A 15,520-nucleotide genomic window follows, 5' to 3' on the forward strand; every position below is an offset into this window, starting at 1 on the left:
ACTGTGTACGCCTCAGACCTGCTCCCCTACTGAACCGGTGGAAAGCACACTGTTTCCCCACAGTGGGAGGGAGGGAGGCCCAGACCCCATTTCCTGCTCATTGGCTGTGGACACCGGGCCGGGGCACACGGCCCCAGACTATGCATTCGCGTCCAGAGGAGAAGGCCCCGCCCCGCACTCCAGAATGCTGGCAGTGGCCCAGCCGCTCCCTGGACTAGCTGCCCGGGACCCACCTCTGGCAGACCCTGTGTGCCCATGAGGGGCACATGGTCATCTGGGTGCCCCCCACATGGCAGTTCATGCCACGTCATCTGAAGATGAAGACATCACAGCCGACGCCTCCTCTGCAGTTCCTCGGGCTGACCGCCTCTGTCCACGTGCTCTGAGCCCAAGGACCAGGCTGCCTCTGCTGTCCATAGCAGGGGGGACGAGGTTGCAAGGAGAGAGAGGTGGACTCTTAGCTGCAGGCCAGCACTGCTGGTACCCAGGTGAAAAGAGCTGGGTACCAGAGCCACCGCAACTGGGATCAGTCATGACACCTGGGACCTCAGATGCTGACGGACGGGGGTACCTCGTCCTCTGGAGGAGAGCCCACAGGTCCCCCTTTCTTCGCTGGGTGGTTTTATCTGCATTCCTGGTCAGTGGGAAGCACCATCCCAGGTACTGCAGGGAAGAAGCCAGGAGACCTACCATCTAGAACGTGTCTTAAAATGAGGCTCTCCAGAGCCCGCCCCCTGCTCCGGGGCAAAGAAGGGGGTGCTTTATTTTCTACCCAGATCTCCCTTCCATCTCCCCAGTCCATCTTTGAGCTGAAATTCAGACTTCACTGTGCATTTGTGCAGATATAGATTTCTGCATCTACTTTCAGGAGCTGAGGGGAGACTAGGAAACTTTTTTTTTTTAAAGCAATAAGCCCATGTGTTTCTGAGACAGTTTAGCCACGGAAGGACCACACTAAGATACAAGCAGCTCCAGAGACTATAAACCTGCCTCAGATACCCAAGGAGAAAAGGGATTAGAAGGCCAGTGAGAGAGAGTGGCGGGAGCAAGCCGGTGGGGACGGACGTGCTGGCTTTGCCCAGTGGGCCCGGGCAGGCTGCAGCTCCCTCCGACCCATCCCTAGCCTGCCTGCCGTACGGCCCCTCCTACTTCCCAGTCTTTCTTGCCAGTCGTCTTCTGAGAGAAGGCTGCTTCTCATTTCACTCGTTCTGCATTTTCCCATTTCTGCTCACTAATATTCTTTTTGTTAACCTTATTCTAGTTTTCATTTGATAATATTCTCCTTCCCGTGTTCTTACAGCTCACTGCCAGTGAGGCTCTGAGTGGTACCCCGGCCCTCAAGGATCCCTTAGTTTTCATAAGCATGGTGGAGGCAGTGACCCCTAGAACAGTACCACCCCAACTCCATCCAACACGTACCAGGATGCAAGTACCACCCCAACTCCATCCAACACGTACCAGGATGTAAGTACCACCCCAACTCCATCCAACACGTACCAGGATGCAAGTACCACCCCAACTCCATCCATACAAGTACCAGGATGTAACAGGAGGGATCAAAGTGGCCCCTGGGGTCCCCACTGGCGAAGAATGTCCAGTAGGATCACCAGACAGAGGTGTGTCCTGGCAGCTGGGAAGTGACGCGCGGTGCCCACGCACCCAGGCAGTAGGGCTTCTCGCGCCTGCGGTGCCTCTCCCGGTCATAGCGGTATCCAGGGTAACACGTGCAGAGCACTCGGCCAAAGTTGTCAGTGCACTGCTGCTCGCAGGGGGCCTCGGCGCACACATCATAATCTGAAAGAGAAGAGTGTGAGCTCACAGCAGCCAGCCATGCGTGGGGCAGGGGCCGCCCAGCCCTGGCCAGGAACAGACTTTCCAGCAAACTCAGCTCACGGTGAACAGTGCTTCGACCTGCTACGCGCAGAGGGACTGGATTCTTCAGGTTACAGGGAATCTTCCCGCAGTAGCAATGCATAACCAAGTGATCGGCATCTCAAAGGCTCAAGGAAAATATCACTTGGGATATTCCCCTGCATCACCCCACCATTATTTTTTTTTTTCTATAAGAGCATCATTATAAACTGTAATAGCTTACTGATTGGCACAAACAATCTATATAGAATGTGCTTACTATGTAAAAGTAACCTCACATTCATCTAGCTCAAAGAGCTTCAAATCTAAATACACAGGTCCTGGGGTAAAAGGAGATTTTTCTTTTGGGTACTTGGACACATATAACTTTAAAAAGGTCAATATATAGCTATTAAAGTTTCATGTTTATTTAAAAATTTTTTTTCATGTTTACTTTTGCTAAAAATTGATCTGAGAATTTCCACTATGGTCAAAGAGTTGTTTTATTTCTCTTTTGTTGCCTTTCCCTTTTTCTTTTCAAATAGAACAGCTTTCTTGAAATATAACTCACACAGCACAAAACTGATCCTCTTAGAGTGTGCAGCTCAGGAGCTGACCGTTTGCTTCTTTTCAATTGGGGATCAGTTCTCTACCACGCTGAGTTACTTTCTGCTGCAGTAGTTGGTCTCTGTCACTCATCCAGGGAACAAAGATGCCTTAGACGGCCAGGTTCTGCTGAAATACCTGGGGCCTGTTTGTAAACCGTGAACTCCCAGATGTTCAAGCAGGTTTTAGAAAAGGCAGAGGCACCAGAGATCAAATTGCCAACATCCGCTGGATCATGGAGAAAGCATGAGTTTCAGAAAAACATCTATTTCTGCTCCATTGACTATGCCAAAGCCTTTGACTGTGTGGATCACAATAAACTGTGGAACATTCTGAAAGAGATGGGAATCCCAGACCACCTCACCTGCCTCTTGAGAAACCTGTATGCAGGTCAGGAAGCAACTGTTAGAACTGGACATGGAACAACAGACTGGTTCCAAGTAGGAAAAGGAGTACGTCAAGGTTGTATATTGTCACCTTGCTTGTTTAACTTATATGCAGAGTACATCATGAGGAACGCTGGGCTGGAAGAAGCACAAGCTGGAATCAAGATTGCTGGGAGAAATATCAATAACCTCAGATATGCAGATGACACTACCCTTATGGCAGAAAGTGAAGAGGAACTCAAAAGCCTCTTGATAAAAGTGAAAGAGGAGAGTGAAAAGGTTGGCTTGAAGCTCAACATTCAGAAAACAAAGATCATGGCATCTGGTCCCATCACTTCATGGGAGATAGATGGAAAAACAGTGGAAACAGTGTCAGACTTTATTTTTTTGGGCTCCAAAATCACTGCAGATGCTGATTGCAGCCATGAAATTAAAAGACGCTTACTCCTTGGAAGGAAAGTTATGACCAACCTTGATAGTATATTAAAAAGCAGAGACATTACTTTGCCAACCAAGGTCCGTCTAGTCAAGGCAATGGTTTTTCCCGTGGTCATGTATGGATGTGAGAGTTGGACTGTGAAGAAGGCTGATCGCCGAAGAATCGATGCTTTTGAACTGTGGTGTTGGAGAAGACACTTGAGAGTCCCTTATACTGCAAGGAGATCCAACCAGTCCATTCTAAAGGAGATCAACCCTGGATGTTCATTGGAGGGACTGATGCTAAAGCTGAAACTGCAATACTTTGGCCACCTCATGCGACGAGTTGACTCACTGGAAAAGACTGTGATGCTGGGAAAGGTTGGGGGCGGGAGGAGAAGGGGACGACGGAGAATGAGATGGCTGGATGGCATCACCGACTCTGTGGACATGAGTTTGAGTGAACTCCGGGAGTTGGTGATGGACAGGGAGGCCTGGCGTGCTGTGATTCATGGGGTCGCGGAGAGTCGGACACGACTGAGCGACTGAACTGAACTGAACTGTTTCTTCATTTCCAACAGCTGCTGGAGAGAGGGGGACTCCTTCCAGCTGAACACTGAAGAACAGCCAGCCCTGATGCCGGGTGTCGGCGTCACCATGGGAGGGACGGAGGTGCTGAAAGCCAGGCGGGCTCCCAGGAGGAGTGTGAGGAGGCTGGCGTCTGGGTGGCCTGGAGGCAGGCAGGCGGGGCCAGGGAGTGTCAAGTCTGCGTGCTGGGAGGCGGCTGGGTAAGGTCAAAAGGCTGGAGATGTCCTTTCAGCCCTAACGCTGTGCAAACTGGGGCGGATGCTCTATTTCGTCAAGAATCAAGGCAACTCTATCTCAGTCCTTACAAACAAACTAATGTTTAATGAGCCTCTGAAGGGATTTGGCTCTAAGTACGGAGCTCAGACTGCATTTATTTCAGACTAGAACCAGCATCTCATTAATCAGAGCGCTATCTTCCCCAGGTGCTGACAGACACACCAGCCCCGGACACGGAGGGAGCCTGGCTGTGCTCAGCCACATTCGCAGCTGGAGTCGTGGGGCTTTCAAGCCCCGATGCGGGTGGGGTCAAACTCATGACAGTATGGATGGCGGCCCTTGCTCATTGCTCCTCTCCGCAGATGTGATTCCAGGGTTGCTTTGCCTGTGTGTGTCCCTGATCAAACACGTTTTCCTCAACAAAGCATCACCTCGAGGCAACCCAATTTCTGTGCTCTTTTTGCTTAAGAACAACAGCTCAGCCGGGACTGGCTGTGGGCTGCCCAGCTATAGCCAGTCAAGCAGCAGGCGGAGGAGCGGGAAGTCAGGGGTCCCACACTGACTATTATGCTCAAATAAGACCGATTCTGAGAAGCAGCAGCGCCGATCTCTTCCCCCTTTCCCGCTCCCCTGAGGCGCCACTTCCGCCTGGCCTGGCTGATTCTGTCACGGTTTCCCTCTGTGTCTGAGCACCCAGCTGGCACTAGTGCCTCCTCCTGCTTTGGGCGCTAAGTGCTGTCCGTGCATTTCTCGCCTTGGATGAGGTGCCTTCAGCTTTATCACTGGTTCCCCAACCACCTCCACACTTCCTGCCGCCTCCATCCTGACCCTGTCCGCTCCATGACATTTGTGTTTGGTAAGTCTTCAGTGTTGGCACCACAATGATGATATAAAAACTATTTTTTGCTGAGTCTGGAAGCATACTCTAATTCTCTATCTTTTCTGGAGGACCCCTTTGTTTTTCCTGGTATGAAAATAGTTACCTAGTACTATATGTGTATTAAAAAGCAGAGAAATTACTTTGCCAACAAAGGTCTGTCTCGTCAAGGCTATGGTTTTTCCAGTAGTCATGTATGGATGTGAAAGTTGGACTGTGAAGAAAGCTGAGCACCGAAGAATTGATGCTTTTGAACTGTGGTGTTGGAGAAGACTCTTGAGAGTCCCTTGGACTGCAAGGAGATCCAACCAGCCCATCCTAAAGGAAATTAATTCTGAATATTTATTGGAAGAACTGATGCTAAAGCTGAAGCGCCAATACTTTGGCCACTTGATGTGAAGAATTGACTTGTTGGAAAATCTGTCCCTGGTGCTGGGACAGATTGAGGGCAGGAGGAGAAGGGGATGACAGAGGACAAGATGGCTGGATGGCATCACCGACTCAGTGGACATGAGTGTGAGCAAACTCATGGAGATTGTGAAGGACAGGGAGGGCTGCAGTCCATGGGGTCACAAAGAGTTGGACACACCCGAGCGACTGAACATCAACATTCACCGCAATGTTCAAAGCACTGTTTACAGTAGCCAGGACATGGAAGCACTCTAAATGCCCATCAACAGAGGAATGGGGAAAGAAGATGTGGCATGTATATACAGTGGAATATTACTCAGCCACAAAAGTGAATGGAATAATTTCAGTTGCAGGAACATGGATGGACCCAGAGAATTTCGTACTAAGTGAAGTCAGACAGAGGAAAACATATCACTTCTGTGTGGAATCTAAAAATTAAGACAAATAAATTTACAACATGGAAACAGACTTCCAGGCATAGAAAACAAACTTGTGGTTACCCAGAGGAAAGAGGAGGAGGGAGAAATCAGGACTGTGGGGTTAACAGTACCCACGACTACATGTAAAGTAAACACCCAGGAGGCACTGCGCAGCAAAGGGAGGTGCATGCAGCATCTTGTCATAATCTATAATGGAAAGGAAGCTGAAATACGTGCATGCATTATTAAGCACTGAGAACAGGGCTGGGGAGGGAGCTGGGTGCAAGGGAGACAGACCAAGGAGGGTCTTAAGTTCTGAAATCATGTATGCTTAAAAATGCCTTTTTTCAACCATCATAGCTAGTCTGTATACAATTCTAGGCTTGGAAAACTCCCTCTGAATTTTGAAGGAAATGCTCCCTTGTCATCTAGCTTTCAGACTGGCTGTTACGTCCTGTGAGATTCTAATTCTTGAGCTTTTGAATGAAAAGTATTTTCTTTTTGCTCCGGGGTACTCATATCTCACGATGATGTCTTTATGTGGGACCGCTTCAATTTTTGGCAGGTTCTTTTAATCAGGAAATTCTGTCCTTCAATTCTAGAGAATTTTCTTCACTCACTCTTTAATGATTTCTCCCTGCTTCCTCTGTTCGCTGTGGAACTCAGTCATTTGGATGCTGCACGCCCTGAGCTGGTCCTCCAATGTTCTCACAGTTTTTCTTTTCAGTTCAGTTGCTCAGTCGTGTCCGACTCTCTGCGACCCCATGAATCACAGCACGCCAGGCCTCCCTATCCATCACCAACTCCCGGAGTTCACCCAAACCCATGTCCACAGAGTCGGCGATGCCATCCAGCCATCTCATTCTCGGTCGTCCCCTTCTCCTCCCGCCCCCAACCTTTCCCAGCATCAGAGTCTTTTCCAGTGAGTCAACTCGTCGCATGAGGTGGCCAAAGTATTGCAGTTTCAGCTTTAGCATCAGTCCTTCCAATGAACACCCAGGATCGATCTCCCTTAGAATGGACTGGTTGGATCTCCTTGCGGTACAAGGGACTCTCAAGAGTCTTCTCCAACACCACAGTTCAAAAGCATCAATTCTTCGGCGATCAGCTTTCTTCACAGTCCAACTCTCACATCCATACATGACCACGGGAAAAACCATAGCCTTGACTAGACGGACCTTTGTTGGCAAAGTAATGTCTCTGCTTTTTAATATATTATCAAGGTTAGTCATAACTTTCCTTCCAAGGAGTAAGCGTCTTTTAATTTCATGGCTGCAATCAGCATCTGCAGTGATTTTGGAGCCCCAAAAAATAAAGTCTGACACTGTTTCCACTGTTTTTCCATCTATTTCCCATGAAGTGATGGGACCAGATGCCATGATCTTTGTTTTCTGAATGTTGAGCTTCAAGCCAACCTTTTCACTCTCCTCTTTCACTTTCATCAAGAGGCTTTTGAGTTCCTCTTCACTTTCTGCCATAAGGGTAGTGTCATCTGCATATCTGAGGTTATTGATATTTCTCCCAGCAATCTTGATTCCAGCTTGTGCTTCTTCCAGCCCAGCGTTCCTCATGATGTACTCTGCATATAAGTTAAATAAGCAAGGTGACAATATACAGCCTTGACGTACTCCTTTTCCTACTTGGAACCAGTCTGTTGTTCCATGTCCAGTTCTAACAGTTGCTTCCTGACCTGCATACAGGTTTCTCAAGAGGCAGGTCAGGTGGTCTGGGATTCCCATCTCTTTCAGAATGTTCCACAGTTTATTGTGATCCACACAGTCAAAGGCTTTGGCATAGTCAATGAAGCAGAAATAGATGTTTTTCTGGAACTCTCTTGCTTTCTCCATGATCCAGCGGATGTTGGCAATTTGATCTCTGGTGCCTCTGCCTTTTCTAAAACCTGCTTGAACATCTGGGAGTTCATGGTTCACATATTGCTGAAGCCTGGTGTCCGATTCTCCACGACCCCATGAATCACAGCACGCCAGGCCTCCCTGTCCATCACCAACTCCCGGAGTTCACTCAAACTCATGTCCACAGAGTCGGTGATGCCATCCAGCCATCTCATTCTTCGTCGTCCCCTTCTCCTCCTGCCCCTAACCTTTCCCAGCATCAGAGTCTTTTCCAGTGAGTCAACTCGTTGCATGAGGTGGCCAAAGTACTGCAGTTTCAGCTTAGCATCAGTCCCTCCAATGAACACCCAGGATTGATCTCCTTTAGAATGGACTGGTTGGATCTCCTTGCAGTATAAGGGACTCTCAAGTGTCTTCTCCAACACCACAGTTCAAAAGCATCGATTCTTCGGCGATCAGCCTTCTTCACAGTCCAACTCTCACATCCATACATGATCACGGGAAAAACCATTGTTTTGACTAGACGGACCTTGGTTGGCAAAGTAATGTCTCTGCTTTTTAATATACTATCAAGGTTTAATATACTACCAAGGAGCAAGCATCTTTTAATTTCATGGCTGCAATCAGCATCTGCAGTGATTTTGGAGCCCCAAAAAATAAAGTCAGACACTGTTTCCACTGTTTTTCCATCTATTTCCCATGAAGTGATGGGACCAGATGCCATGATCTTTGTTTTCTGAATGTTGAGCTTCAAGCCAACCTTTTCACTCTCCTCTTTCACTTTCATCAAGAGGCTTTTGAGTTCCTCTTCACTTTCTGCCATAAAGGTAGTGTCATCTGCATATCTGAGGTTATTGACGTGACCGATGACAGAAGCAAGGTCCGGTGCTGTAAAGAGCAGTTTTTCTTTTACTATTTTGTATTTCCTTGATTTGTTTCTTCTTCAGGCCCTTGTTCCTGAGAGATTTCATCAATCTCATCTCCCAACCTCCCCCAGTCTCGTTTTACCAGGTTTTTAATCTCCGAGGATTCTTTATTTATTCTTTCAGTCGTCCTTTTTAATGATATCATGTTCTGGTCCCACAGATGCTAGACCATTTTTGTATCTCACTGACAGATAAATGGTAGTTACTTTGAAGTTTTCTTTCTGCATGGTGTTTTCTCTAAGACTCCCCCCCACCCCGCTGTACGTTTCTTATTGTAGATCTTCCTCTAATGAGTGGTGATCCTGTTTGGACATCTGCTGTAACTGATTCATGGTTAATTAGAATAACTAAAAAAAAATTATAGCTAAGTGGAAGTGAAGCTACAAAACTAGTTCAATAGAAGCTACAAAATTGGCTAAACAGAAGCTTTTTGCATGTAGCAGACTTTGTAGACACTGGGCTTCATTTAAATGATCTGGCTGGCACATTTCAATGTTTGTTTCTTTAGGACATTTCCCTCCATTTTTCAGAATGTCCAGAGAGACATTTCCAAGTCCTTACCTGATAGTTAAGTAAATCCTGATCCTGGAACTCATGGGGAGAAGAAGGCTGAGGGCTTCAACATTTAATGTGTAAGCAGGCCTTTACTAAACCATTCTATGTTCGGTATCAGAGCCCTGCCTCCATCTCTGACTGGCACCCCGCAGTCCCAGGACCTTCTGGGTACCCTCTCAAGAGAATCAGCATCTCTGGTCTTTTGCTGGTCTTGGAAGGGGCAATATTCTGTCTCAGTGGAATGGAGGACAAGTTCTGGGAGTCTGACTTCTTCTTAAACAGATTTTCAGTCAATTCTCCTGCTCTGACATCACTTTCTACTTTCTAGGACTCTATTTCAGGAAACTTAGCTTCTCTGACTTTTACTTGTTTTTGGTGTAAATTGGGTTGTTCCTTAGTTTACCTGGATGCTGGTTAAGGATTCAGCTTGACCATTTTGCTCACATTACAACCTCTCTGTTCTCCAGGTTCCAAAACTGCATTGCTATTCTCTCCTCTTCTTTTTTCTTTGTTTTGTGGGTTGATGTGTCTTTTGGGAACCCCCTGGTCTTCACGATATACCTTCCCCCTGACCTATTTTGCAGGGTTTCTGGAGGTGGCAAGATTAGTGACTTTATTCAACTTTCCCTTTTTAATGCTGGTTTTCCAGTGACTACCAGCTTTCTGCCATGTAGCTTTATTGCTACAATTTCTCTATTTTCACTGGTTCTGTTTCTCTTGTCACCCTTCTCCAATCTTCAGAACCTCCCTTGTAAATCCTCATCTCAAGATTCTTCCCCCTTAAATCCATTCTGTGTAACACCACCAGGCCTGTACTATTCTGAAAGCATAGCTCTGTGTGTGTCACCACCTTGCTCAGAAAGCCTGTAAACTATGCTCACTAACATTACATATAAATGGTTCACTCTTGCATTTGAAGTCTGGTATTGGAGAAAGAAATGGCAACCCACTCCAGTGTTCTTGCCTGGAGAATCCCAGGGACAGGGGAGCCTGGTGGGCTGCCATCTATGGGATCGCACAGAGTCGGACACGACTGAAGCGACTTAGCAGCAGCAGCAGCAGTGTTCTATCCCTGAGACTGACACTTCCAACCTGAAGACTTACTTATGAATTTCTTGTGCTTCAATAAGGAGTACACTCTTCCCCATTATCCCTCGTCATACCCACGGCTTCTTCAGTTCAGTCGCTCAGTCGTGTCCAACTATTTACAACCCCCATGGACGGTAGCATGCCCAGCTTCCCTGTCCATCACCAACTCCCACAGTTCACTCAAACTCATGTCCATTGAGTCGGTGATGCCATCCAACCATCTCATCCTCTGTCATCCCCTTCTTCTCCTGCCTTCAGTCTTCCCCAGCATCAGGGTCTTTTCAAATGAGTCAGCTCTTCACATCAGGTGGCCAAAGTATTGGAGTTTCAGCTTCAACATCAGTCCTTCCAATGAATATTCAGGACTGATCTCCTTTAGGATGGACTGGTTGGATCTCCTTGCAGTCCAAGGGACTCTCAAGAGTCTTCTCCAACACCACGGTTCAAAAGCATCAATTCTTCGGTGATCAGCTTTCTTCACAGTCCAACTCTCACATCCATACATGACCACGGGAAAAGCCATAGCCTTGACTAGACGGACCTTTGTTGGCAAAGTAATGTCTCTGCTTTTTAATATGCTATCTAGGTTGGTCATACCTTTCCTTCCAAGGAGTAAGCTTCTTTTAATTTCATGGCTGCAATCAGTATCCACAGTGATTTTTTTGCCCAAAAAAATAAAGTCTGACACTGTTTCCATTGTTTCCCCATCTATTTCCCATGAAGTGATGGGACCAGATGCCATGATCTCAGATGCTGAATGTTGAGCTTTAACACCACTTTTTCACTCTCCTCTCTCACTTTCATCTTCTTACCCTGACACTTTTGTGTATTCTGTTTTCAGCCCCTATTATGTCCAACCAACCCTCTGCTCTTACTCTCAGCATTTCATTACTGTGCCCCCCCTATTTCAAGCTCAAATGTCACTTCTTTAAGAAGACTTCTTGAAGTCCTCCACAGAGTCTAGTGTCTGTAGCCCACCAATCACATGAGACTGGGTCTGCTCTGCCATATCTGTGGAGGGCCCACTGTGCGCCGGGCTCTATTTCAGGAGGCACAATGCATGGCGAGGAGAAGCACAAGGTCTGGAGCCAGCCCTCCCCACCTGCCTCCCTCTCTGTGGTCCTGAGGTCTTTAAGCCTCAACTGCCTTACCTGCAAAACAGGGACAATGGTGAGACCAGCTTCATGCTGCTTTAAGGAAGATTAAATTTGGTGATGCAGTAAGTAAAAGTTTTACCTGTTCTTTAGCTTCTTTTACTACTATTATGATTGACTGTCTGGATATCTGACAGGGACTGATTTCCCTGAAGTAACCAGCACTATTTTCTTCCTACAGTTTGTGCTCAATTAGTAATTGTTGAACCAGAACAAGTCCGATTAGCCTATCATCTGGCCAATGTAGAAAACACTTACAGTAGAGGTTGGCAAACTTTTTCTGTAAAGGGGCCAGATAATACTTTTGGTTTTGCAGGCAGGCCTTTGTTGCAACTACTCAACTCTGCTGTTGTAGGGCAAAGGTAGCCACAGACAATATTTAAGTGCATGGGTATGTCTGTGTTTCAATAAAGCTTTATTTACAAACACAAGTGGTGGGCCACATTGGGCCTACAGACACAAGCTGCTGAAACTGAAACAAATATGAGGCAACGACACTTTTAAAATTGCAGCTTCTCCTCCCTAGAATATTTGTTTGGAAATTCTAGTCTGCTTTTACTATCTGTGATGGCTAATTTTAAGCGTTAATTTGGCTAGGCCACAGTGCCCAAATATCTGGTCATTTTTCTATAAGTTTCTGTGGAGTTTTTTTTTTTTTTTAATGAGATTAACATTCAAATTAGTAGATGTTGAGTAAAGCAGATTGCCCCTACTGTGGGTGGGTCTCATCCAATCAATTGAAGGCCTCAATTAAAAAAAAGATGGCCCTCCATTGATAGAGAGGGACTTCTGCCAGCAGATGGCCTTCAGACTCAAACTGTAACTCTTCCCTAGATCTCCAGCCTGCTGCTCTAGTCTGCAGATTTTAGACTTGCATGCCTCTATAATCTCATGAGCCAATTCCTTAAAATAAATCTCTCGTTTCTTTGGAGAATCGTGACTAATATACCATCTTTTCTGAAATCCTACACTTTACATTCTTTGGAAACAGAAACCTTTATGATTAAAGATTTCTTTAGTGATAAACACAAACAAACACACACTGACTTATTCCCACAGAGGAAAACAAATCAACTTTAAAAAATGTTCCAGTGAAAAGCGCTGGAACAGAGAGCTAGTTATGGCAAAGCAACTTTCAGCACCGGGACCACTTTTCCTGGAAATACTCAATTCTAAATTAAATTAATCCTCGGTGTTGATAATGTCTTACTGTCGAGTGAGGGAGACTGGTTTTAGGCTTAGATGTTAGAAACCACGACACATATTATTTAAAGAAACTTGAAGTGTGTGGTATCCGTGTAATGTGTTTTTCATCAGGTTGGGCAAGGTCTTTAACTGGGGATCTCAAACTGATGGGCCAAGACTTAATTTTCTTTTCATATCTACCAAATTGAAATATAAAGGACTCAGCTGGTGACGGAGAGAAGCTGCTTATAAAAGAACCCAATTATTTTGACTTTTGTGGTTTTTTACTCCACCAAGCTCTAACAAAACTAGCTGGCAGTGAGAAATTCCGTCTTGGAGAGACCTACATAAACCAAAATACATGAAGAAATTTCCTAACCAACCTTCCCAAAGCAGCTTTCTCAGAGTCAGCAGCTATGGTTTAATGAACTCTTCTGCAAAACAGGGCAATAAGCAAGAAGGATCCATTTAACTTTAACTGATAAAGAAATCGCTCCCTATGAGATAATGCAAAGTAATTAGCTTGGCTGGGCTCCAAGTCCTCTAAAGAGACCTGGATTCTTGGCCAATAGTGAGGAAAACCATTTCACATTACCTACTCACCTGTCTCCAACCCAACCCAGTGCTGGCAAACTAATCTCAGGCTGTCCCAACAGTTCTTCATGCTTTCGGTGTCAGCATTCTGCCCGGAACCCTTTGCAACTCTCCTGCTTCTACTCATCTAAGTCCTGCCTTCCTGATAGCCCAGCTCCCATCTCCTCTCCTTCTTGAGACCCCCTGTGACTGTCCTGGTCCTTGGGACCATGTGTCCCCCCTGCAATGTGTGTGTCTCTATATGCATATTGCACTTATCAGTAATGGCAGCAACCACAATGTATCAAGCACTGAGTCAGCCTCTGTTCCAAATAGCTTACATGTGGTAATACTCTTAAAACCAGCACACGTCGAGAATTAGCATTTTCTGCACAAACTAAGGTTGAGAAAGTCGCTGCCCAAGGCCACGGCTGGCGGGGCGCGTGCTACGCACTGGATGTTTGTGTCCTCTTGAAATTCTTGCTGAAAGTCCGAATCCCTCGATGTCATGGTGTATTAGGAGGTACAGGCCTTTGGGAGGCTATTATATCAGAAGGGTGATCGTAAGTGCGGTTAGTGCCCTTAGAAGAGAGACTCGAGAGAGTTCCCCTGCCCCTTCCACCACGTGAAGACACGCCAAGAAGATGGCTGTGTATGAGCCAGGGAGGGCTCACCAGACACTGGGCTTTCTCAGTGCTTTGTCTTGGACTTCGCAGTCTCCACACAGTCTGAGGTTACAGCTGCCCAGATGGATGTGGCAATGTGGAAGCATGATTAAACCCCAGGTATCTCTGTTTCCATGCCATCCACAACCCAGCGTGAGGGTGTGCATCTTAAGGGCTGGGGGCCTATCTGTCATCACTGTGTCTCTTCAGTGCTGGGCCGAGCAGTGTTTGCTGATGATCATGTGAGGGGGCTTCAAGTTGAGCTGATGAAAAGCAGGTAGAGAGGTTGGGAAGAACGGGTGTGTTCTAATTGTGCACGAAATGCCATGTAGGGAATTAGTCTCTACAACACAAAACCTGAAATATAAGAATTACTCAGTACGTGTGTACACTCTGGGTAATGATTTAGCTAGTGCCTGCATGTACAATCAAATTGGCATTAGAAGAATTTAAAGCCAGAAAAAGAGAGAGATTACACATGCATGCACAGATAGCACTTAGACATCACGTGTACTACATCTGAACTTTATAGACCTCTGGTGGTTAGTCATAAACAAGGTAAAAAGATATAATGACCTTCATCACATACCTTCTGGGATGCATTGTCCAAGGACAAACTTATACCCCTTGCAGCACTTCTTCCTAAGAGGGAAGCAAAAACACATTTTAAATGTGATCTGTTAGATTAAAACTGTTCTTTTCAGTTAGTGGTTTTGAATGAAATAACTTGTGCCTAAGTTGGTGATGGACAGGGAGGCCTGGCGTGCTGTGATTCATGGGGTCGCAAAGAGTCGGACAGACTGAGCGACTGAACTGAACTGAAGATGAACTGAGGCATAACGGAAAATCAGAGTAGACAGAATCTGAGATAAAAGGAAAAAAATTTATCAGTACCATATGACCACACCTCTTCCCCACCTAATATACGGCATTAATCCTTGGTATCCTATGAAGTGAATTAACTCTGAGACTTCAAGAAATTTATATTAGATGATTAGTGTGTTATAGGACATCATCGTACAGGACAAGGATTCACAGGACTTGTGAATAATTAGCTGGTTATAATAGTAGAATAATCATAACATAATGGTTGATAATTATCATAATTAGGCAGCTAGTTACTATCAAGCCTGGGACTGGAGCCCAAGCATTCTGTTCTTTGAGCGCCACCCTCCCTTTTTTTAAAGACCTGGGCCACGTAAAGGATCCAAAGAATCCCCAGTTATCTGAATTTTAAGAACAGCTAACAGGCATCTGCTAACATAAACATCTGAGACTTACATCTCTGCCCCAGAAGTGGTGCCGTCAGTTCAAAACGCAAATCTCCAGTGGTGAGATCACATCTCTGGTATGGAACTGGGACCTCCTAACAGACCAACCTTTTCTGCAGATAACCACTGTAAACTATGGAGCAAACAAAAGCAAACAACTACCTGATGATTCTGGAGAGTAAATAAAAGCAGACAGATTTAGGAGGTGAGTTGAAATTTCCAACAAGGAACTGACAGAGGGTAATTTCCCTGCTTTTCAGGGCTCTATCCTATATGCAGATCACAGATGCCATGTGGAAGTTAAAAGTCTGAGAAAAAAAAACAAAACTTGCAGTATTTTTTGGCCTGATCAAACAGAGGACAAAGCCCTGGCATCCAGAGTCATGAGAATCTGAGAAGGGATCCTGGAAAGGAGAGCCCTGAATCCTGTGTATAAACTGTCCGAGTCTCTGGTAACTCCTCCGTCCATGTGTGTGAG

The 15,520-nt window shown here is 46.0% G+C and overlaps 1 protein-coding gene across 2 annotated transcripts in view; it reads right to left on the reverse strand.

The window, feature by feature from the left end:
- The window catches only part of CCBE1 (collagen and calcium binding EGF domains 1), a 239,656-nt gene that overhangs the window by 35,186 nt on the left and 188,950 nt on the right, over nt 1–15,520 (reverse strand). The window contains exons 3-4 of one of the 2 annotated variants that reach the window (XM_055417468.2): nt 14,361–14,413; nt 1,660–1,794 (exon numbers count right to left, since the gene is read on the reverse strand). In XM_055417468.2, coding sequence (XP_055273443.2) covers nt 1,660–1,794; nt 14,361–14,413 — 188 coding nt within the window. The remainder of the gene's footprint in view (nt 1–1,659; nt 1,795–14,360; nt 14,414–15,520) is intronic. The other variant, XM_088833507.1, reaches the window with a different exon arrangement.

The sequence above is a fragment of the Moschus berezovskii genome, chromosome 28, assembly GCF_049115385.1.
Source record: "Moschus berezovskii isolate FMDL1 chromosome 28, NW_MosBer_1.0, whole genome shotgun sequence".
Classification (NCBI taxonomy): domain Eukaryota; kingdom Metazoa; phylum Chordata; class Mammalia; order Artiodactyla; family Moschidae; genus Moschus; species Moschus berezovskii.